The sequence below is a fragment of the Polyodon spathula genome, chromosome 4 (genome assembly GCF_017654505.1).
Source record: "Polyodon spathula isolate WHYD16114869_AA chromosome 4, ASM1765450v1, whole genome shotgun sequence".
Classification (NCBI taxonomy): Eukaryota; Metazoa; Chordata; class Actinopteri; order Acipenseriformes; family Polyodontidae; genus Polyodon; species Polyodon spathula.
In genome coordinates, this window is record NC_054537.1 from 81,093,832 (window position 1) to 81,118,788 (window position 24,957).

The 24,957-nt window shown below is 36.2% G+C and overlaps 1 protein-coding gene across 8 annotated transcripts in view; it reads left to right on the plus strand.

Annotated features, from left to right (window-relative positions):
- Window positions 1-940: 940 nt before the first annotated feature.
- The window catches only part of LOC121314934 (E3 ubiquitin-protein ligase UBR5), a 58,557-nt gene continuing 34,540 nt past the window's right edge, over window positions 941-24,957 (plus strand). For 5 of the 8 annotated variants that reach the window (XM_041248703.1, XM_041248708.1, XM_041248707.1 and 2 more), the window contains exons 1-16: window positions 941-1,177; window positions 9,249-9,293; window positions 10,101-10,182; window positions 10,302-10,378; window positions 12,243-12,362; window positions 13,731-13,932; window positions 17,996-18,155; window positions 18,402-18,551; window positions 19,388-19,599; window positions 20,294-20,410; window positions 20,504-20,614; window positions 21,259-21,413; window positions 22,040-22,157; window positions 22,623-22,807; window positions 23,963-24,072; window positions 24,419-24,531. In XM_041248703.1, the coding sequence (XP_041104637.1) occupies window positions 1,116-1,177; window positions 9,249-9,293; window positions 10,101-10,182; window positions 10,302-10,378; window positions 12,243-12,362; window positions 13,731-13,932; window positions 17,996-18,155; window positions 18,402-18,551; window positions 19,388-19,599; window positions 20,294-20,410; window positions 20,504-20,614; window positions 21,259-21,413; window positions 22,040-22,157; window positions 22,623-22,807; window positions 23,963-24,072; window positions 24,419-24,531 (2,019 nt within the window). In that variant the 5' untranslated portion in view covers window positions 941-1,115. The remainder of the gene's footprint in view (window positions 1,178-9,248; window positions 9,294-10,100; window positions 10,183-10,301; window positions 10,379-12,242; window positions 12,363-13,730; window positions 13,933-17,995; window positions 18,156-18,401; window positions 18,552-19,387; window positions 19,600-20,293; window positions 20,411-20,503; window positions 20,615-21,258; window positions 21,414-22,039; window positions 22,158-22,622; window positions 22,808-23,962; window positions 24,073-24,418; window positions 24,532-24,957) is intronic. The other 3 variants (XM_041248705.1, XM_041248710.1, XM_041248711.1) reach the window with 2 other exon arrangements.

Genomic DNA, 24,957 nt, shown 5'->3' on the forward strand with positions numbered 1-24,957 from the left:
ATGCAAACAGAGGGTAAATGGTAGATTTGAAGTGCCCCTCCCGTCAAGGCTCCTGAGATCTGATAGGATCATGTTTGGTGGTAATACTGCATGCTTAGGGAAAAGCACAAGCCTATGAATCCAACATCTTACTTGACTACAGGTACTTTTAGGGAGAGAAAGGTTTTCAGGTAAAGAACTGGAAAAGGGCCTGCCAAAGACAAAACTGACTTTTGCGACTTTCCAGTTTAATAACAGTATTTCATTAGTTAATGTAATGTTGATGATAAACAGCACAATGTTTGGTCCTGATATGGTTAACATGCGTGTTCCACTTTCTGTTAATGCGTTTGGGAAAACTGTTTCGTTGAGCTGCTAAACTGCTAAACATGCTCCTAACATAAAGTAGGCTAAATCCTAAAGTGTTTGTATCACATATGGACAAAGTAAATAGAGCTTATATAATAAAATAATTAAAACAACTTAACAAATAAAAGCTATGCAGTTTTCTTTATGAGAAATACACACTTTATTCCATTTTGGATCTCTTTTCGCATGATTTTGAGCAGTGCTATAGGCTATTTGCATTTTTTTAAATGTTTTAACATAGTATCTTCAAATTCCAAATTTTTATTAAACATAGCCCCTTGATTTGAGACATGACCAGCATTACATTATGTTCAATATAGAAATTCAGTTTCGCAATTTTATTTCGCATCCCTCCAAACACTAGCATGTAAAGTACGGGGTTATAAACCAGTAAATAACACACGATATTATTTCACTAAACTTCCATTACAGACACATCGCCGAGGCCTCTCGCTCGCATGACAAAATCGACCTCTTGAATTCTTTCCCTGCTTTCTTCTTTCTAGCCAATCATTTCCATTCTTACATCGTAAACCGTAAACTTTGGGGATCCAATCAGCTTCGAGTTTGTATCTGTGCTACCCATCACAGACTGAGTGAGCTGGTAGAGTTAAGATGGCGGTGTGTGGTTAAGGAGGTAGTAGTTTAAGGCTCTCGCGTTCCTTCATTTAACTCGATTTATATGAACCCTAACCACTGCAGTTAACGTGCAGATAGCATTTCCCCCGTTTTTTCCCCAATTATTCGTCTTATTCTGGATTGAACTCATGACGTCTATACACTTCGTGGTTCACCCGTTGCCGGGGACTGAGGACCAGCTCAATGACAGGTATTTCTTGTAGCCGGGGAATGAGGGGGCTTAAATCAAAATGATTATGCAGGGTGTGGTACAACATCGTTCATCTCTAGTTATTGGGAGAAAAAAAATGGCGAAACAGTTAGTTGGGGTTCTAGTTGAGTACAGGCAGGATATGCAGCAAAATAAGAGGCCCGGCTTTTCGCCCAGTCTATCTATGGACGCAGACTGGCTGGAAGGATCCATTAGTCAGAGTTGAACTAAGACAGACAATGCGGGTTGGGGGATGGGGGGGGGGGGAGAAAAAAAAAAAAAGAGGGAACCTCAATGAAAATTAATATTGATAATTTTCTGCAATCGGAAATAAGCATATTTTAATGAAGACCGAAAACGTTGTGTTTGTTAAAATTGCTGTTATGTTTATGTGATTAATAAAATGTGCGTTTAAACGACATCAGAACTGCGCTTTTCGTATACACAGGATACAAACAATAATAGTAATAATTTATTTTGCAGCTATAACACATTGTTTTAAAATTAATTATTTTCAGTCGATGTCTTTATTTCGGATGCAAGATGATTCCCAGGCATTACACTAAGCCCACCGTGTCTATGCTTTTTGTTTAGCAGGTCAAAATAAGGTGGTAGTTTTGTTTCTCTGATAATGTATACACAGTACACGTTAACATTAACCATATATTTTTTGGACTGTAGTTTTGTTTCTCGTTGAGTTAGTCTGTCATGTGTAGTCATTAGTGGGTTATTGTAATTCAGTGCTTTCTAGATTTTCACTAAATATATAGTATATATAATCGATAAAGAAACGGCTTGTCGGCGCATTCATAGTTTGGTTGTTTGCAGTATGTAGGTATTTATTACAGTATTTTAGCATATACCGGGACTGTTGACATTATGTTTACATATTTTCATTAATCAGTGGCAAATAGGTCAAGATGCGTTTCGTCGTTGTGCATACATTGACAAAATAATTAATACTGAATCTCATTAAACACAATTATTTATTCAAATATTAGCTTTCATTTAGGCTACATTTTTATTAAATCTTGACCTGACGACACATTAGGCCTACCTAAGAAGAAGCCTAGCATGTAATTCAATAATTGAGACTTTTAAAATGATTTTAGTATACAGTAACAATTTTCGAAATTAGATAATTATTTTAGTTCACGTAAAGTTAAGTCACAACATCAATATACTGAACTCATTCATGTTGTGTGACATTAAATAGACATTTTGAATTCTGTGGAACACCATTAACCCTTAAATCAGAATTTGTGTTATTTAATATAAATGTATCAGTGGTGGGCAAGCAATTAAGTCAATGTATTTAACATTTAAACGGTGTTCAGTTTCCCACTCCATTGTCTAACTGTTTATAACAGTTTTAACATTGCTAGGACAGCTACATCTAGACCAGATGTATTACAAACAAAGCAGGGCATCCAGAAAAAATTTGCCAGCATCAAAACATGGACAGGACCTGCAAATTAAAGAGAAAATGTCCTGCTAATCTTAAGCCGCTTTTACGCTGGCAGTCCTACCTGGGTCCCGACCCATGGTCTGGCTACCAGGGTCATAATCCCGCATAGTGTGAAACTACGTACCTGTGTCGTCCCCGGGTTGACCTGGGTCGCAGTGACCCATCTCAAGATGTGGGTCGACATGCTTTGGTCCAGGATAAGCAAGACAAAATTCTGGACAGCCGTTTTAAAGCTGACAAAATAAAACAGCCTCACCTGGTGAAGGTTTCATTTCCGCAAGGAACATTTCTGTTTATTTTGTTTAGTCATTTTTATTGATTGAGACACACCATGAGCCAGTTTGAATCAGCGTGTGGGCTGACTATTCAGTCCAGAGAAGCTTGGATGGAAGGGTCTGTAACAAGCTGCTTCCGGGGTATTGATACGTGCATTGTGTATTTGCTTCTGTTACCCAGGTTGACCCTGCTTCCTCAAAAGCATTGTGAATTGCTATTTTTTAGGCTTCTGTTATTGGAAGTTCTTTGGCAACTTATTTTAAGGGACCAGGGGACCATAATATAAACTTGGGTCATTATGACATTAGTTAAGTAAGTATTCTTTTGGTAGCTTTATCTTCCATAATTTCATAGAGGACCTGGCTACACAACGAATGTCTGACAGTCCATCCCAGATTGACAGTTTTTACCCATAACTTCAAAGGCCAGTGCCACTTTGTTTAAAATATAAATAAATCATGTTGCATTCCCAACTCCGATGAAGGATGTACTGTGTGAAGTGCTTGCTATTTTCTGTACACTGCAGGTAATATTCTGCTGGTTCCCACTATGTTTCTGTTTGTGTAGGGCATGCATGGGCTATTGGAAAGTCTCCCAGTGGAGACAAGTGATTGCTGCTGTAAATGTCTGAAATTTCAGAGCATGTTGGGAGCAGTCAACAGTTGGGCCAATGAGAACACTGACAAGAGTCACAAGCTGGAGGCGATGGAGTATTTGACATTAACATTTCTCTGTGGAGACATAACAAATTGGATGGTGCAAAGGGACCAGATTGTTTTTTTTTTTTTTTTTTGTTTCTCAGTCCTAAAAAAAACAAAACAACTCTTTTGCTGCCTTTCATGTTCCAGTTGACTAACTTTGACTGTACACAACCAGGTCAGTGAGAGGGATATGATCTTTAGCCCTGCCTATTAACTGGAACACTGCAGTTTTTGTTGTCGTTTATTTCCATTTTCTGTAATAACATTTTTTGTTTACAATTTAGATTTTATGTAATTTTAAATGAGACAATTCTCACATCAGCCTGTGATTGTTTGACTCCCAATTACGTTTTTTTTTTTTTTTTTCCAGCGTCTAATCAAGGCCAAGGGATCTTATTGTTGGATAGCTTCCAAAAGCAGAAGTGCTTATGTTCCTGCTTTGTTAATCAGCAAAACTATTGACAGAGCTAAGTTAGTAGTCTAGAGACGTGAAATACATATCTGCAGTATTAATAGTAAATTGAATGAAATATTGTGCACATTTTTTAATTTTGTATTTGGTTGTGGGCCAAAATATATTCTGTTGGCTTGTCAGGCAGCAAGTTGTACAAAGGCTGAAAGGTAGGCTATATCAGGGATGGAAATAAGAAACCTAGTGCAAAGCAATTTCAACCATTCCAGGTTTTAATACCAGCTTGATTAGCTGTGTGTAGGTAACAAGCTCGAGTGTCTTCTTAAACCCATAGTAAACCCAAGAATGGATGAAACTGCTCATTTCCATTACTGTATAGGAAAGTTCAGACTCAGGAAGGACAAATGTTTGTGCATGTGTGATATTTAAGGTCAGATCTCTTGTCTTTTCTCAGTTGCAACTCTGTCACTGCAGTTTTATAATTTTTTTCTTTTAATTTATTTTTGGGCTAGGGTAATTTGAAGCTTTATCCCTTTCAAATGACATGTTGCTCTTTGCAAAATGTTCTATATTTTTTTGATGTCATCTCGATATGTTTGAAATTTTATAAGTTCCTATTTATTGGCAAAGATGCCTGGGTTATTGTGGATTCTAGATTTACTGGTCATTTATATTTTTTACATCCAACAGACCATTGGTGTTGTGTCCTAATTGCTAAATTTTCCATAAAACCAAACACATTACTTGTTTCTGGTAACCTGAACTTAGCTGTTTTATTGTTCCACCCAGATACATGGTTTCACACCACGCGGGATTGTGACCTGGTTAGCCAAGACCCGGGTCCGGACCCGGGTAGGAGTGCCAGTATGAAAGAGGTTTAACATAAAGCAAAGTTTATGTTTAAATATATTTTCACAGGCACCTGTGTGTATACCTTTTTGGGTTTGTGTTTTAATCTTTGAATTATCACTTCATGATTACCATTTGATTAGTAAATTGCAGTACTTTACCTGTGATGCATAAAAGTACTGGCAAAAAAATGGCGTTTGTCAGGATGTATTTGAAAAATGAGGAAATTAATAATATATTCAGAAAAAAGCAGGCATGTATTTTTTTGTAAATATAAAAATTGTCTAAATAGTGGTATTTTCATCCAAAATAAATGTTTTTAGCTGCATAGATTCACTGCTTTCTGATTTATGCCACACACATTTCCTTTGGTTTCTTCTGTTTGACACATTTCCCTTATTATACAATGAACTTTGGATACATTTAACTCTTGGGAGAAAGGAAACTCCTCTAACACTGTTGCTCTTCCTTGTTTTAAGATTTTTCTGGTTTGACCAGGGACATGTCATTGTGACATAACCAAACAAAATGTTACTGTCCAAAGCCTACACAGTCTTTCTTTTTATAAGCTGGAGTTCTATAGAACTGGTATGTGTGTAGTGGCTACTCCCTATACTGGCAAATCAAATATGTGCACTTAGAACCATGTACCATGTATTGAGCCATTCATGAAAGTGAAAAGGTAACCAACGCTTGCTGACCCTGACAGTTCCAAAACCAGTTGCAAGATATTAAGGACTGTGCCGTATTTCATCTCACTGTACAGAGTACAGCACCTACACAAATAAGTACTAGAAAGAGGCCCTCAATTTTATCAGTGTTTACTGGGTAGCAACTGGAAGAGACTGAGTATTTATTTGCATTTTACGTCAGTTCACGTTATATTCAGATTCTTTTTAAGCAGTTTGCTTATGGTTAATTGTGTTTCTTTAATGTATACTGGAGTTACAAATAGGTTACATATTCTTACACGTGCTTCTTGTAAAACTTTACAATGACAAATATGAAACAGTTTAGTAACAGTCCAGCAATGTCGTGAGAGTAATCCTATGTACAGTACTTCAAATTAAGTTTAGCGTTTTACTGGCATTACAATAATCAGGATAAAATATGAAACACGAAATGCATAATTAATCCTCCCAATTGTTTATTTGCTAATTCTGCCTTATTTGCTAAATTTAACAAGAGGTGTGTATCTGGACAGAATGTCTTTATAAAACAAATGGTGTGTAGTGAATTGACTACATCCTTTACACAGTAAAATGATCAATTTCCTTTAGAAAAAATAGCTTTCTTGTTCTCTATGTGTTCATGACTGGCAATATAATCTTTTAATGGTATTGACTCATACATGGTCAATGGAGCGGCAGCAAAACTCATGGATAATATGATTTTTTTTTTTTTTTAGCTCTTACTGAGACATTGAATTTTTCTTCATTGGTGCAGCTGCCATGTTGAGTTTCAGCAGACACGAGAGTGAAGTTACATGATGAATAAACTCAACTTGCAAAAAAAAATGCACGTCTTCAATTACTGTAGACTTTAATGTGTATTTTCGACGAAATTATTTGGTTACACATTTACCAGTTTCAAAGTGCTTGAATGATATTTCTGAAATTGTCTTTTTTTAAAAGGGAAATAAAACAATAAATGTTAAAGTATGTCTTATTTTTTTGTTTTTGTTTACCGGAGTATTTGTATTTTTAAATAATACAGAGATTGTGCTTTACCGATTAGTATTCAGTTATAGGACGAGTTCAAAACTGCAAAGTTCATGAGCAGCACCAAGCAGCACTCCCCATAGAGTTAGAACTGTTTTCATTGGGCCCTAAATACTTAATGAAAATCCTGACAAATTGAAAAATGTGATATTTAGTGTTGACAGATGGGTTTAGACTTATGGCTTCCGACATACTCTTGATAAATAAAATATCTAAATTGTGTGTGTGTGTGTATATCTCTATATCTATATCTATATCTCTATATATATATATATATATATATATATATATATATATATATATATATATATATATATATATATCTATCTCTCTCTCTATATCTATATATATATATATATATATAATATATATATATATATATATATATATATATATATATATATATATATATATATTTTTTGTCAATCCTAAAATTCTAAGTGGTGCAAAATTTTGGCCTATCTGTATAGTATTTATTGAAAGTACTGATGAGTTCAAGGTAATGTTGTATAGTATCTACATTGGAGAGTAAATTGAATGACCACACAGCCATTTATTTACCAGATGTCTATTTTTATATTTCAGCTGTTCTGTTAGCATTTCTGTTAACCTCAGCTGTAAGAAAACAGTTAAAGGGAGTGCTGTTTCTTAGCTCGGTTCCTTATAATGAAAACCCTAGGGTCTCCTGCAGCTGTTTCAAAACCAAGCTTGTAGATTAAGCCAGTAGTTTTTTACTGAAAGAAAATGGCAGGTCGTTATTGCTTTGCTGTACCCTGCTGCATGAACTGCTTTCTATCAAAGTAATAGTAATACACAGTGGTAAACATGAGTTTCCAAAATAACCTGTCACTAAAATGTTCCCATAATATCCCGTTTACACAAGCCACTTTTAAGACGGCTTAGGTCTTTTTATTTTTTTATAGTGTAAATGTAGCTGTCCTAAAATTGGCCTTTTTGGGGGGGGGGGGTGGAGGGGGGGCTCTGTGATGGCTTTGGTCTGTTATTTGCTGTACTGTGAATGCGAATACACTTGTGGGCAACGCCCCCATTGTCAGTGTCAAACAGGCACAGACAACAGGAAGTTGGAATTGTTACTCTGTATAATGTGACACAGAAGTTTCCAAAGTACAATCAGACTTTTATATTTGTGCTATAAATATCCAAGTTACCAAAGAAATTGTCAAATATTTCACACAAATCTACAAGTGTAACCTGTGATCGTATTTTGAGAAGTGTCAGATGAGGAAATGTTTGATTTTGTGAGTAAAGTAATGTACTTTTAGACTTGCAGATAGTGCTTGTTTAACTGTATACATCACAGATAATATAAAATAAAAATAAAGCTGAAAGCTTGTTGAAGTTTAAAAAAATAAAACCTATACATTTAAATTGATTAAAGTGTGTCATTGTAAGTGCCATTGTGTATGTATACGTATGTATGTATATATGTATACATATATACATCGGTCACGCTAGGTTTTCTTTTCATGCGTTCCTGAAATGCACATGTCCAAAATTTTGCGTCCCATCCATCAAATATACATTTTAACAAAAAGGCTAAAACTCTAGGGATGTGACATTTGCTTCATTTTTATGAACATTTAAACTCTATGGTATGTAGTAGTTTAAACAATCTCTGTCTGTGTATAGATATACATATAAACACACACACACCTTTTTCTTTGTTATATTTGCTAACTGTAGAGCGTTCACATGACAAGACGGGATTCTAAGCACTGTTTGTTGCCTTCATCTATGTGTTTAATATTTTTCTGTATTCCAATAACACCAACAGCATCGATGTGTCTTAAGTGAAGATTATTGAAAAACTATATATCCGTGTGTGTGTAAAATAAATATATATATATATATATATATATACACACACACACACACACTATATATAAAAAAAAAAAAATTCCACACACCATATATCTTGCCATCTCCAAAGCTACGGATACTTCATCTCCCGTTTAAAATTATAAGAATATATTTGTCGTTCGTGTTTTTGTGCATTACTACTGCTTGCAACTGCTTCGGTCACTATAGTACTTGTAGTCAGAAGTAGATGGCCGAGATGTAGATGAACAGTCGTCTTAGCAAAAAAAACTAATTTGACAACTGACTTGCTGTCAGTGTACACTCTCCACTAGGTATTAATTTTTTACATTAGTGCAGAAAATAAAAAGCACAATGTTAAATTAGGCAACTGCAAAAATGAAATGCAAGTTAAAAGTAGGATCGGGGATGAACAATTCACTTAATTTGTCAGCTCTGTTTGAAAGAATTAAATATGTCTCTGGTCACAACATGATTGGGTTACTAGGTCTTTCTAGCTTCTATGAAATTTTATTCGTCTGCTGCCCAGTGCTTCTTGGTCCATGTGGAAGCATAATAATGTATAGGAAGGACCTATAATGTATGATAAACAACAGTAAGATAATAAAGTAATGTTGCTTTCTGTTTCTGACCTGACGTAGCAATTTGTTTGAATTCCCCAGCAAAAAAAAAAAAAAAAAAAAAAAATCCTGCTAATCTGAACTGTGCTGTTATACAAAGTGTCCTTACAACCTTTTAAAATCTCATGGGACCAGGTGACGCAAAAAGAGAAATGACATCGCTGTTTTTTCTAATCTCTCAACAGATTACGAGAAGTTTCTGAAAAACTCAACAAATACAATCTAAACAGGTGAGTATCTGTTTTTATGTAGCCAGTTTTCAGAAGTCACTTTTTTTTTTACTGTCATTCAAAAAAAATGGGGACCCTTAATGTCCAGCTGTCACATTCTGTGGATAACGCGATAACTCTCTTGATTTTGCAACGATCTTCACCAGGTTATTTCACCGCTTTGCATTTGGCTATACTCTAGGCTATAGTATTTTTTCTTTCATGTACTGTGTGAATATGTGTTGGGACTCTTTTTTTATATTTATTGTAACCGGGGGGTTTGGGGGGCTAGTGTTAAGCTGTAGGAGTCTTGGTTAAACTGACTACAGTACTTCCTGTTTTATAAAGGCAAAACGTAATGGCTAACCAAAATTGAGTCAGTATCGTATATTTTTGCAAATCCATTTTGATGTGTCCTTTCCAAGACATTACTGTAGCAATCCAAGGCATATGCTATGTGTCTTGTGTACAGCATAATTTTCAGTAGCAATAATATTACATTTGGTTCTTGCACCCTCTGGTATCCTCACTCAACATGTGTGTAGAAAAGGATATTACTGTTACCAGCTATAATAGAATGATATACCAATTAACACATTTGCAAAATACAACATTCATTTTACTTTTTATCACTTTTTGTGTAGAACCATTAATGGAATTTGTCACAAGTACACATTGTCTGGCAGGCTCAGTAACATTTCTAGTGTTATGTTGGTAACATCGCATCGGCCATTAGATTTTCTGTTGTGTATCCATATCGGCAACCTGCATAATCGAATATTGGTCAACCTGCTTCTAAAAAATATCTATTTTGTATTCTTTTGGTAGTCATCCCCCTCTGAATTTGTTGGAACAGGCCACCATTAAACAGTGTGTTGTGGGACCAAACCATACTGCATTTCTTTTGGAGGTAATTGTTTTTCCAAATTACAGAAAGTTATATCTGTTATTTTTACAAATTATTTGATGTGAATATATTCCATGAATATGTTCCCTCACCATTAATTGTTCTGTGTGTTTTTGTCCTAGGATGGTCGCATCTGTAGAATTGCTTTCGCAGTTCAGCCTGACAGGTTGGAGTTGGGTAAACCTGATGGCAATGATGGGTAAGAATTGTACCATAACCTTTCTAACAACAAAAAGAGAGTCTGGCTTCTTGTATTCTTACCAAAGGTAGGGTGGTCAAACAAAATTTTAGTTTTCAACAAACAAAATCCAAAATAGATTTATTAGTTTTTTTTTCACTAACTTAAACGTCTGAAATCAAAATAAGTCCTTGCTACAGATATATGCGTATGTGTCACTTTTAAAGGCATGGGTTTTGTTTACATAATACACAATTATTGAAGATTAAAACGCGATGTATTAGTCTCTTAAAGTATTATTATCCATGTGCTGCAATAATTTTTCAATATATGTAAGGTTTAAAAAGCCCCTGTGTCATAGAGGCAGTACTGCTTGAAGCTCGCCCTGTCCTCCAGCTACATGTTTTGTAAAATCCGGATCCGTGGACACATTTTGCAAGGTGGTGTTTTGCGGTAAATATAGAAGATACTACAAGCAAGAAAAAAAATAAATTCCATGTGCTATGTTGTCTTCAATTGCTATACTATACTTAAATGCCTATTTTTGATTGCATTTTTACCAGTTTCAGAATGCTTCAGTTGATATTTTTTACAGGGAAATAAAACAAAAACTTAAGTATGAATATTGTGATTTGTCTACCAGAATATTTATATTTCTAAACTAAATGTTAGGTTGTGCTTCACTGATTAGTATTCAATTATATGACGAGTTGAAAACTGCAAAGTTCATGAGCAGCACAGCAGAACTGTCCATAGCAGCAGAACTAAGGTAACATTAGTGCCAAGAGACACCCTAAAGAACATGTTTTAACCTATAACTAATAACTTATAACTAAGTAATAGTCTAATATATATTCTGTAAAAGGATGCATCTTTTAATACAACCTGACACACTTGGCACGTGAATGCAGAAGATTCTAAACTGCATTTTAAGCTTCAAAGTTGTTTAATCAATTAATTGTAGTATTTTAACAATAGATTAAAGCAATTAAATGCATATTGGTAACTGCAGGTATGTTGAGGCCTTATTCGGGTGTTCTTTACCCTATTTAGGATTTCTAAACCAACGGATAAGGTACCAATATAGACAGTGTCTTGAATGCTTATAGAGCCTTTTGCTGTCTTTAGTCCGTCTGTTTTATTAGATTTGCCCACAACTTCCATTGTAGTAGTGCATGGCAGTTAAGATTGCACTTGGTGTGAATAATTTTGGTTTGGGATTTGTATATGTCTTATTACAGGCATAAATGCACATTTTGTACAAATTTTACAGAACTAGTGAATTCTGTTTTGCATACTTTTAATTTGTTTGAGAACTGATAGGTAATTGTTAGTTCAGTAAATCTATGTGCATGAATGTAAACTGGAACTTGTACAAATACACAAGGTGCAATTTTACAAATCTTAACCTATTAGGCAATAAAGGATGCAAGATTTAAAAATCCTGTCTGAGGCAAACCATGTCTTTAAAGGAGAAGCAATATAGAAAACTATAGATGAGACATTAATCAGCTGCCTGGTGTTCCACTGTACTGCAAAAAAAAAGTAAACATCTTTGAAAGACACTGAAGCTGCTTCACAGTAAAAACCAAAACTTTCAATTGTTGATGTCTTTCTACAGATGTACATGCATATTCATATCATTAAAATAAATCATTCTGTTTTAAATTTGATAGCGAAGCAAAAGAAATGAGTTGCAGATGCAATATCCAAAACATTCCCTAAGGGTGTTGCTCAGGCTGGTCTTCATATAAAAATAAATCCATGCAAGTCCTTGAGCTGTAAGACCTGGGACTTGCACTTTTTCTTTAAGCCTTAAGTGTGTAACTGATCTTTTTTTTTTTTTTTTTCCCCCCCCCCCCCCCTTTTTTTCCCCCGCCCTCAGTTCTAAGTTGAGCAGTGGTTCAGGGACAGGAAGGACTTCCAGGCCAGGCAGGACTAGTGATCCGCCATGGTTTCTGTCTGGTTCTGACACACTGGGCAGACTGGCAGGCAACACCCTTGGGTAAGTTTTGGCAGGGTTAGCTGTCACTTAAACCTTAAATTAGATTTCAGATTGCTACAGAACAACCAAAAAAAGTGCTTCTAAATTCAAGTGACACAAAGCTCTATTCTAGTCCAATGTATTATGCACACTTCCATCAGATTAATAAATCGTGAAAATATCATGTTTCTCAAAGGTAGTTTTTCCTGAAGTTACAAAATATATATGTGGCAATTAAAAATTAATGTTCAGCAATTTAAAAAGCACACATGTAGTAGTCCATCTGTAAAGATGTGCAGTGTGTTTTACAATCCTTTGGGCTAACGCTAACTCAAACCAATTGTAATAAACATTTGGCAGTTTTGTACATATTCAAACTTATCAACTGAAGAAGGCAACTGTGTGGAATATTAGTTCCTTCCTGGTTTCTTGACTTCATTTCTGGAAAATGGTTTTAAAAGAAACTGACATTTTGTACACTTTTACATGTACATTTCTAATATAAACACTTTTATCGTGGCTGATCTAATAAAGGTACTATACAGCAGCACAAGATTTAATTTTTAAATAAACCTGTCTAAAGTTAACCCTTTAAGGACCAGGATTGTGTTAACACTGTCATACTGAAGAGGACTTCTAGGACTAAAATAAAGCACTTCGTTTTGATGACTTGCAGGGCTGCTGTACTTTGCAGTACAGGCTTGAAACACACATCAGTGGATAGGGGCGGGACTGACGTTCACTTCCTGATGATTTTTTTTTTTGGTTTGGTTTCTAAAGGGCGGAGACTGTTTACAGCTGCCAACAGAGACTAAAGTAGAAACAAAACATAAGAACTTGTTTAGAGCTAATAAAGGGAAACACTGTAAACCTGATATTTGACTTGTAATTATATTAGAACATTTATTATGTCGTGTTTTGGTATACATGTTTTTACAACATTTATAAATATCAAGAAATGAGTGGATGTAAGCAGGTACTATTTTTTGGACAAACTGTATCAGATGTGTTTTCTTATTATTGATATTGGAATGAATAACTATTTTATTTATAACAGTTTTGAGAAAATAATCGGGAGTAGTGCCCATTGTTGCTTATAAAGACCCTGAGAATAAATGTTATGTCATTGCAATCACTCAGGTGAAACAATGTCTTATTTGCCGAAACATCCAAGATGCTACTGTAAAAAAAATAGATTTTTAGTGTGATTTTATAGGAAGAGAGTCAACTACAGCTATAGAACGCTTGGTCCTGGGCGGAGCATCCCACTGAAATACCTGGTCCTGAAAGGGTTACTACATGGTGTTCTGGTTGTAACCCTGTTTTGATGTGAATATTTTATATTTTTTAATAATCTAACTTGTCAGGTTTGCGTTTTTGGGTTGTCAGGAGCCGCTGGAGCTCTGGGGTGAATGGAGGTGGAGGTGGAGGTGGCGGTGGCTCCACTGGAAGATCCTCAACAGCAGCGAGAGACTCGAGGAGACAGACCAGAGTGATTCGCACAGGGCGTGACAGAGGATCAGGGCTCCTGGGCAGTCAGCCTCAGCCAGTCATCCCAGCATCAGTCATTCCTGAGGAACTCATCTCCCAGGTGTGTTTCTAAGGAGATACATAACAAGTTTTAAGTAATTTATGTACTGTGATTTTCTTGAAATACCTTGGATCAGTAAAAATGACTGTTTTCTGGTATTCCTGCATGCATATGGGAACTTGCACTGGGTAGTTCCCCAGCAGCCACAGATAAATCAGGGTATTAAGAGAACCATGTCACATAAATAATGAAGAGATTGAAGTTCCCTACGACACCAAATTGGAAGATAGCACAGTGTTTTTCGTAGTGCCTTGTGACATTGGGTTATTGCATTTTAACTCAGAATTACATTCATGAAACTTAACCTTGTCTTAATTCGTCAAACTAAAATCAGGATCAAAGCTATGTTTTTAATCCTGTTTTTATATAAACAAAACAGTCTAGTGAAGCATTAATTTACAGAAAACTATGAAAAACAAATGTTAGTGTTGGAAAAATGTTTGCAACTGATGTTTGCTATTGGTGTGTAACAGACTAGTGAATTGGAAATTGTATTTGTCCCAGTGCTCCAAGTAGCAACCATTTTGGTCTCCATCAGCATTCCCTCTAAGGCTAAAATGTGTGCATTTTTCGCAGTAACTGGTAACAACCTTTGTACTCAGTTTGCTAACTTTTGCAAGTTATTATAAATATCAACCTCAGTCAAGACTCCAGTCTCATGGGGTAAACCTGTTGTTTTGAGACCATTCTTACAAAGCTTGTTGTATAATTGAATACTAAAATCAGTAAAGCACAATTTTCCCCTGTTATAAATATATAAGTATAAATGCACCATTAAACATAGATAAAAATCACAATTCTCACACTTTGATGGTTTTTGTTTTTATTTCCCTTTAATAAAAAAAAAACATTTCAGAAATCATCTCAAGTGTTTTAAAACTGGTAAAAATGCAATCAACACATTAGTTGAACATGCACATTTGTATATAGTACTTTGCGAGTTTATTCAACACCACTCCATGTCTCTGCTAAAACTCAACATGGTGGCTGCACAAACGATGAAAAAAAAAAAAAAAGCAATGTTTCAATAAGACACAGCTAAAAGAAATCTGATTATCTATAGGAGGATGGTGGGATAGTATTAAAGTTTTGCTATAATTCGCGTGATCATGTACAAGTCAGTACCATTAAATATCATAATGTCGGTAGTAAACATGTAGTGTATAAGAAAGCAAATAAGATGGCAACAATGGCAAAGCACTGCATTCTATGCTGAAAAAGACCTAATGTACTGTGCTCAAGGCAGAGCTTTCCCAAAGTAAGCAAGCTAAATTGCGTATTTCATTACTGTTTCGTTTATTTGTTTTGCAACCTGCCTTTTAATAAAGCTATAGCACTATGTAACACAATTTTTGTTCCTGGGTAGCAAGTGTTATTTCCCAATTGCTTATGCCTCAAAAGTATAGAAAATGGGTATTATTCCCCACAAACTTTGCTTTTGTGACCAGGACAGTGATATTTCAAAATATCACTATTTCCAATGGGAAAACTGGCAGATGTGTGTCTTTTCGTTCACATAAAGTCAGAAAAATACAACATATGAATAGAAATTAACATGTATTTATACTAAAGTAATACAAAGATGACTACAGAAGATTTAGAAGTGAGTAGTTTTTCGAGATTTACGATTATACTGTAAAGAGCTGCTGTGTGGATTTGTTGTGTGTGTGATATATATATATATATATATATATATATATATATATATATATATATATATATATAATACACACACACACACACACAGTGGTTTGCAGAAGTATTCACTCCCTACCAATAGTGTCACATTTTGTTACATTACAAATAATGTATGAACAATTTTTCAAACAAACTTATTTTTTCAAAGCTGTAGTGGTTAAACTGAACACTGTAATATAAGGTGGAGGTTAAATGTCAGAAAAACTTGCAAATAAAATATACTAAATGAAATTTTGGTTGCATAAGCTCCCTAAGTCAGTACCTGGTACAAGCACCTTTTGCAGCAATTACTGCTGAGAGTCTTTTTGGATAGCTCTCTGCTAGCTTTGCACAGTAGGATGGTGAAGTGTTTTCCCAACAGGAAAATTGCTCCAGTTCTGATAATTGTTAGGGATCGTTGATGAACTACAATCTACAAGTCTCACAATAAATTCTCCATTGGATTCAAGTCAGGGCTTTGACTGGGCCACGCAAGAACATTAATTCTGTTCAACCACTCCAGTTTGGGTTTGGCTTTGTACTTAAGGCCATTGAAATGTGAATTTCCTCCCCAGTCTTGGCTGACTCAAACAGGTTTTCCTCCAGGATTCGCCTATACTTTGCACCATCCACTCTTCTCTCTATCCTGACAAGCTTCCAAGTCCCTGCTGAAGAGAAGCATCCCCATAACATGATGCTGCCACCACCATGCTTGACAGTTGGGATGGTATTGACTGGGTGATGTGCAGTGTTGGGCTTGCGCCAAACGTAACACTTGGAATTTAGACTGAAAAGTTCTATTTTTGTCTCGTCTGACCACAAAACCTTTTTCCACATGTCTGCAGTATCATCTACATGCTTATTCACAAACACTGACTCCCATCTCAGATACAGAACTTTGCAGATCTCTCAAGGTCAGTCATTGTTGGCTTCAGAGTGACATACCAGTCCAGTTTCCTGCTTGCCCGGCTACTCTGTTTGGGAGGGCAACCTGATCTGGATGGTATGATGCATCTTCCACTTCTTAGTGATGGACTTCACTGTGCTGAGAGGGATAATCAACGCCTTTGAAATTTTCTTGTACTCTTCTCCTGCTCTTCGCCTCTCTACCACTTTATCCCTGACTTGTTTCAAAAGCTCCTTGGTCTTCATGGTTGCTTTGTTGGATCATTATGTGAGTTGCAGCTTGAAAGTCTTTATCTACAAGTTAAACCACTTTGAGTACACACTAGCTGAAACCATTTCACAAATTGTGACCATTGAAAATTGTCACTAAATCTTGGATTCCTCAAAATAGCCACCCTTTGCCTTAATAACAGCCTCACAAACATGAGGCATTCGGTTAACAAGTTTCAGCAGGAAATCACCCAACATGTCTTCCCAGCTGTTCTGCAGCAATTTACAGAGATGTAGGGCACTTATGGGTAGCTTTGCTTTGACTCTTCTGTCCAGTTTGTCCCATACAAGTTCTATGGGATTGAGGTCTGGAGACTGGGCAGGCCAGGTCATTAGATTGAGTTGTCCTTCACTTTCCTTCTCCAGATAGTTCTTGCACAACTTTGAGGTGTGTTTCGGGTCATTATCTTGCTGAAGAATGCAGGACTGCCCAACTAGCTATAATCCTGATGGAATGGCGTGCCTCTGAAGTATGCTATGATAGCCATGCTGGATTAGCTTGCCCTAGACTTGGTAAAGATCACCAACTCTGTCACCAGCAAAGCAACCCCAGAACATGACACTGCCTCCTCCATGCTTGACAGTGGAAACCACTCGTGCTCACCCTCTCTGCGTCTTACAAATGCTTGGTGGTTGGACCCACGTTTCACATTTTGACTCATCGGTCCATAAGACCGACTTCCACTCCTCAAACATCCAGTTTCTGTGTTTTTTGGCCCAGGCAAGTCTCTTCTCTTATTCTGCACTCTTAACAATGGTTTCTTTGCAGCAATTCTTCCAGTTAGGCCAGCTTCACGCAATCTCCTCTGAACAGTTGATGCTGAAGCATCTGTACTTCTAGTAGCATTTAGCTGAGCTTTTATTTCAGGGGTAGATACAATTTTTGAATGCAATTCACTTATGATTAATCAGTTTATATAAGTACACGTATCATATAATAAAATATTAAGTGTTTACAGACAAGTTAAAACCATAGATAATCATGAAAAACCTGGTTTCAAGCAGGTGTACTCAAACTTTTGACTGGTACTGTGTGTGTGTGTGATATATATATATATATATATACACATAGTGTGTGTGTGTGGTATGCATTTTTACAAAACCATCCGTTTTGAAATGTATACTGTCAAAAGGTTGTTTCGGTTATCTGGGTGCATCAAATTCCCAAACTGAAAATGATGATATTGATGGTTGAACTGTTGGTTAACAGGCCCAGGTTGTGCTGCAGGGGAAGTCCAGGAGCGTGATAATTCGTGAACTACAGAGAACTAACCTGGATGTAAATCTTGCTGTAAACAACTTGCTGAGTCGTGATGATGAGGATGGAGATGATGGTGATGACACAGCAAGTGAATCTTATTTACCTGGAGGTTGGTGTTGGATTCTCACAGTAATATACCCCTTTGCTCCCTCTTCCTCCTCTTGTGTTATGTATTTTCAAGTGATGAAAGTGTCAGATGAGTTATTTATTTGTACATTTACTCGTACTGTTTTTTTATTTTGTTTATGGTCCTTGTGAATAACAGTATTTAAAAGTGTGTGTGTGTATGTATGTGTGTATATATATATATATATGGATGGTCTTGGTTTAACTTTCAATTGTTTCCTTTTTGTAGAGGATCTAATGTCTCTGCTAGATGCAGACATCCACTCCGCACACCCCAGTGTTATCATTGATGCGGATGCCATGTTTTCTGAAGACATCAGTTACTTTGGTTATCCCTCATTTCGCCGTTCTTCTCTCTCCAGACTTGGCTCATCACGAGGTAATTCAAAACCATTCTTTATCCTCACTTATTAATCTAGAACTTGAGCCTTGATCAAGCTCCTTTTCAATCTGTGTACAATGGATGGATTCATGTTTTAGGTATTCATGTCAAAAGTATAATAAACAATGTTCTGAAAGGCATCAACACAGGAGTTTAGTTTTATACTAAATTTTATAAACCCAAAATGCTAATTTTTCTTAAGTAGTTTCACATGGGGAAGGATAGTTTGTCAATTGAAAATATTACTAAATTCATAACTGACTAAATGTTCTTTGTGTTTTTGCTAAGTTTAAGTCATTCTGTTCAGAAAAATGTGAATGGTCTAAATCTGAGTCAGTAGGCAAATGTATATCGGATATGACCACTTATCTATTTTCATAACTTTAGAATCAGAATTTAAGTTTTCATTTACCTTCATTTATTTGTTTGACCTTTTGGGGTTGGATTATCAAGTCATCTGTATAATTTTTGTATTGCTTTTCATCTTTAACCTTTGCTGCACTCTTTATAGCAGCTGTAGTAGAGCGTGCAAAAAGGCTAGGTAAATTGACAAGGAAGGGGAAGATACTTTATACTTGAGCTTAGTCTGTGTTTTATTATTAATGCTTCATTTTTGTGCTCCAAACATGAGATGCATGGGCACACCAGAGAAATATAGCGAGCTCTCTAGAGCAGGTTGTTTGATAGCTGCCACTGAAACATGAATTTATTAATTTTGCATGTGCTTGTTCATTTGTGAGGTAGCCTTTATTTTGCCTTATAGTTTTTGTGTAGGGTATTTCCCAGAGAGTGGCTTACTTTTATTCCACTGGTGTGACCCCATTGCATACCAGTTCTCCTTCTTCCCTTAGAGAGAGACTCAGAGCTGTTACGTGAGCGTGAGTCTGTTTTACGTTTGCGTGAGCGGAGGTGGCTTGATGGAGCCTCTTTCGATGCTGAAAGAGGCTCTACAAGCAGGGAAGGGGAGCTGACCATGGACAAGAAGAATATCCCAGTGCAGAGCCCTGTATCTCTTGGGGAAGAGCTACAATGGTGGCCTGATAAGGTTGGTGGTTCTAGTGTGTTTGTTTATTTAAAATTTCAAGATGTTACTAGTGTCACATGATCAGATCTAAAGCTGAAAAAGTCGGCTGAAAACCAAATACATGTTTTTTTTTAAATCTATGCTAGTTTTAAAGTTCATTATTAGAACTGTGGTTTTCAAGCTAATATTTACTATTTTATATAAACAAGATCATTTGCTACTTAATTGGACACCCCCCCCCCATATTGCATCCTATACACAGTGAAACAAAAGATTAGATTTTTGTTTCCATAATTGACATTTAGTTTATCAGCAAGATATCTGGTCAGACAACAGATTCTTTCAAATCTCCTGCAATTACTGTACATGGTTGTTGAAATGCACTATTTGAATGAATATTGTTGTGACAGTGAAATGTATTGGTTTGTTCAGTGGTAAGCAAGACAGTAATTTGTTTTCTAGCGCACAAGTGACTGATTGCCAAATCAATAGGCTGCACAGAATTTGACTCAACAGCTTGTTCAAGGCAGGATACAAAAAACAAAGTAAATGTGGCCTACAGTTGTCTTCTAAATATATATATGCCGGCATTGCCTTTTTAAGCTACATTTGCCACACTTGCTCCAATTCCTGAAATCTGTAATTTGGACAATGTAGTGGCCCATTTACCAAAGTAGATTACTTAAAGTAGAGCTAACCTTCATTTTGTTTTTAGGATGGGACAAAGTTTGTCAGCATTGGTGCCCTTTACTCTGAGCTGGTGGCAGTGAGTACCAAGGGAGAGCTATACCAGTGGAAATGGAGTGAAGTTGAACCATACAGAAATTCTCAGGTATTGTATTGTGCTACATTTATTTGGAGTATTGCATAGAATGTGCTTTTTGCAATGTGTAGTAACCTTTATTTTCTTTCCCCTTTCCTGCAGAATCCTTCCATGCATCATCCCAGGGCTGCTTTTCTAGGGTTAATGAGTGAGAAAATTACTCTCCTTTCAGCAAACAGTATCAGAGCCACTGTTGCCACTGAAAATAATAAGGTGAGTAAACCTGAAGATGAATGGGGATGTGTAGATTGTCTTGCAAATGTACATTATTTAACAATGTGTGAGTTATGTAGCTTACATTCCAATGACATTTTAAATGAAATATTAGTCCTGCTGGTGTTGAAAAGCAATACGATGGAACAAAAACAATGCATTTTATAAATTACCTGTATGAAGAGGTGGGAAGTGATGTGGTCTAATTATAGTTGCACTGTGTAGAACAGAATGATTTTTCAAATAGTTTAGGATCCTGATGTATATGTTCTATATTCTATTCTATGGATTGGTTCCTATGATCAGGCTAACTTGATCAGCTAAACCAACTAGATCTTCGGATTAGTGTGCTGCAATTAAGACTAATTTTGTTGTTCACTGGGATTGTTGTTGTTTGGGACTCTTGTTTCTAGTCCCAAAGTTACTCTGCTTCAAGTGGACTAAACCACTGGTACACTGCAATTAACCCATTTGAGATTAAAGTAAGCAATAAAATATTACAATAAACCTGTTGTGTGTGTTTTTTTTTTTTTCAAAAAGCAAAAAAATATATTTGGAGCTTAAAAAAAAAAAAAGAATTAATTTTAAAAGTTCTTTGACACAATGAATGTATTCACAATGTATTTGTTCATGTCTTTATTTAGGTGGCAACCTGGGTTGATGACACACTCAGCACAGTAGCTTCTAAACTGGAGCACAGCACCCAGACCTTTCCTGAGTTGCAGGGAGAGCGGATTGTCTCCTTGCACTGCTGTGCTCTTTACACCTGTGCACAGCTAGAAAACTGTCTGTATTGGTGGTAAGTAGGGTAGTACATTTCTGAGTAGCACATGTTCCTTTTCTTTCTTGTCAGATTCTTATAAATTCTTAATTGATCTTCGTGTTGATGTCAAAGTAGAATATTCAAGTATCCATTATTTACTACTGAATAGCCACTCAATGATTATTTAGATTTAGAATAAGGTCCATCTCAACAATCAAATTCTGACAGGCTTCCAGGGGTAGGTGTTGTTTGCATGCAAATAAGGAGTGCAAATGTCAGTTTTGATTACCTTTAACTTGCTTACCTTGACAAAGTAAAGTAAATAAATAAATACCCACCTTGGTCCACTTCATCTTGAAAGAACCAATAAAACAAATTGGTACCCACTGTTTATTTTGCAATGTGGATTTATTAGCTTCTGTAAATTAGGCTCTCAATAATCATCTAGACCCTGGTAGGCCACACTTCAGATTAGGATCAGTGCAGTAATCTGAAAGAGTTATTTTCCTGGTCGGCGAGTCTACTGTACAGCAAATTGCACTAAGCAAACCTTTATTTTTGTAAAGTTTCAACTTTCCAGTAGTACTAAACATCCTTGCTGTCTTTTTTTTGTTTTGTTTTGTTTTGTTTTGTTTTTTTGTTTTTGTTTTTTTTACTTCTAGGGGTGTTGTGCCCTTTAGTCAGCGGAAAAAGATGCTTGAAAAGGCCAGGGCAAAGAACAAAAAGCCAAAGTCCAGTGCAGGCATCTCTTCAATTCCGAATATTACTGTTGGAACGCAGGTTAGTAATGCCAGTGTGGGTTTTTTTTTATTTTCTTTTCAGCAGATTTTAATGATCCCGTTTTAGTAATTCTATACACAAGCTGGTAATAAAAATACATTTAGGCAAGGATATGTGATATGTGGAGCAAAATAACATTTAAAATGTGATTACCATTTTAGCCATTCTATCTTAGCCATGTATCTGTACTTCAAATAGCAGGTTTTGTTTTAAATCCCGTAACATCGACACAAGCCCCTTGTATGCTAAAGACGCATGCTGGTATTACTCGGGTAAACCTAAGCTTGTGGCGCTGCATTTCGATATTTGCTTCCTACTGGTAATTTTAATCTTAAATATGAAAAATAATCAGATTGTTTGGCAAGAGTTTTTTTTTTCCTTGTCAGTGTTTTTTTTTTTTTTTTTTTTAATAAAACTGGTATAATTGGTAAATGGCTTGCAAAAAGGTTGTGTGTTATTTGCTAGGTGTGTCTTCGAAACAACCCCCTTTACCATACCGGTGCTGTTGCCTTTTCCATCAATGCTGGTATTCCCAAAGTCGGAGTGCTGATGGAGTCTGTGTGGAATATGAATGATAGTTGTAGGTTCCAGCTCAGATCACCAGAGAGTTTGAAAAACATGGAGAAGACCAGCAAAGCTACAGAAACAAAGTAAGGATATCATTTCAGTTGTGTACTAAAGTGTGAGTGGCGCTTTTTTTTTTTTCTTGGTGGTTGGTTTTTCATAATCAGTGTTCATCTTAAACTAGCTTGAAGTTTACTCAATAAAAGTGGTTGCCATGGAAGCAGACTAAACAACAACCAATAAGGACACCCATAAACCACACACCCACATGGAGGCTGTGTGGTCCAGTGTTTTAAAGAAAAGGGCTTGTAACCGGGAGCTCCCTAGCTCATTCAATGACTCACTGTGTGGCCCTGAGCAAGTCACTTAACCAACTTGTGCTCTCGGGTGTGACGTTGTTGTGAGACTGCAGCAGTCTCTGCAAGTCTCCTTGGATAAAGGCGTCTGCTAAATAAACTAATAATAATAATAATAAAAGGAGATGGTATGGAGCTGGAGGGAAGAATAGTTTTTGTTTTGCCTTGCCTTGAAACCTGCCAAGAAAAGGCTCACCAGGGTTGAACATGCAATCTTCTTATCCCATGAGGTCAGCTTCATGTCTTGCACAGTTCATTAAGCTTTTCCCCTAATTACTCCAGTGAAACCTTTTTACTTGCACATTACATGAATACGGTGCTTCCTAGTGTACCAGTGTGTGAACTGTGACATCACGTTGTTCCAGAATTTAAGACTTCAGCCAAAAATAAACATCCATATATATATATACAATATACGTATTCTAAAATGCAGATGTTTTATTAGGATATGTAATTGATTATCGCACAGTATATTCCAGAGAGATTTTCAGGGCTTTGATTGGATTGTATCTTCAGATTCAGAAATCCTACTGTCTTATTGAAATTTACTAAAAATTAAGTATTGCAGACATTTTATTTTTAAAGAATTGTAACTTTTACCATGTAATTTTTACTTTTAGACACAACGACACAAATGGAACCAGTTTTTTTTTTTATTTCTGTTTTTGGCTGGGAAAAGAATGTTACTACCTAGTGTAATTTGCTGTGTTTGGCGGGCTTGTAAAAACAGGCCTGGTCCAGGATTTAACTGCACACCCTTTCCTTGTTTTTCTCCACCAAATGTCAACTCTGCAGTCTATCTTTTTATATATTGTGTGTTTTTTTTTAGTTTTTGTTAATAAAAGCATAAAAGGACTCAATTACTGAATTAATATCAAACATTAGGACTGAAAACAAACCAGAGTCTGTGAAGACTGAGATGGGACCGCCTCCTTCCCCAGCATCCACCTGTAGTGACACTTCTTCCATTGCCAGCAGTGCATCCCTGCCGTATAGTAGGTGTTTCCTATTCTTCATGTAACTAATGTAGGCATAGAAGTGCTACCATTAGTGGTACTGTGCCATATATAACATAATGAAATGGTGCATAGCCTTCCATATCAACATGGATTTCAATCTTATCATGTATGTTCAGCCAAGTCGAGTTAAGGGCCCTGTGTGTTTGGGTAAAAAATTACTTGCACAAGCAGCATATCAAAATATTGATCCTGTCTGCCATATTAATAGGGAGGGGTATACAGTAGTCATTCTGCTCCTCCCTAGGGCCCCTGGAGCACAAAAAACATCTAAATGTGATTCCAGGCTTGTTTTTGTGTGTCGTCATTAATTACTGCTTTACAGAGCGACGGCGCTCAACCCCAGCACCAAAAGAAGAGGAGAAAGTGAATGAAGAGCAGTGGTCCCTGAGAGAAGTTGTGTTTGTTGAAGATGTGAAGAATGTTCCAGTTGGAAAGGTTAGTCTTTTTTTTTTTTGTTTGTTTTTTTTTAAAAGAAATACACCAACACCCTGCTGTATTCACAGTATACCAGGAAAGGCTGTGGTCTCTTGAGCTTGCATTTCTACGTACTAACATTAGCTTAATTTTCTAAACAAACTGCTTAAGGCCCAGATCACATTGACTCCCAAGCAAGTTCAGACCCTATCAAGAATTTTAGCAACAGTTTCTAAAATTAGAAGTAAATTTAAGAGGGAGAAAAAAAACATTTCTGACAAAACTTTTCTTGTCTCATATTCTGAATTTGTTTTCATTATCATTTCAGTATAGGATCTTAGACCTCTGTACAACTATGCATCTTTTGAAGAGTGGAATTGAAAAACCCAAATTTGATATTACATGCTTTTATTAAGCAAAATAGTTACTTTTTTTTTTTTAATATTT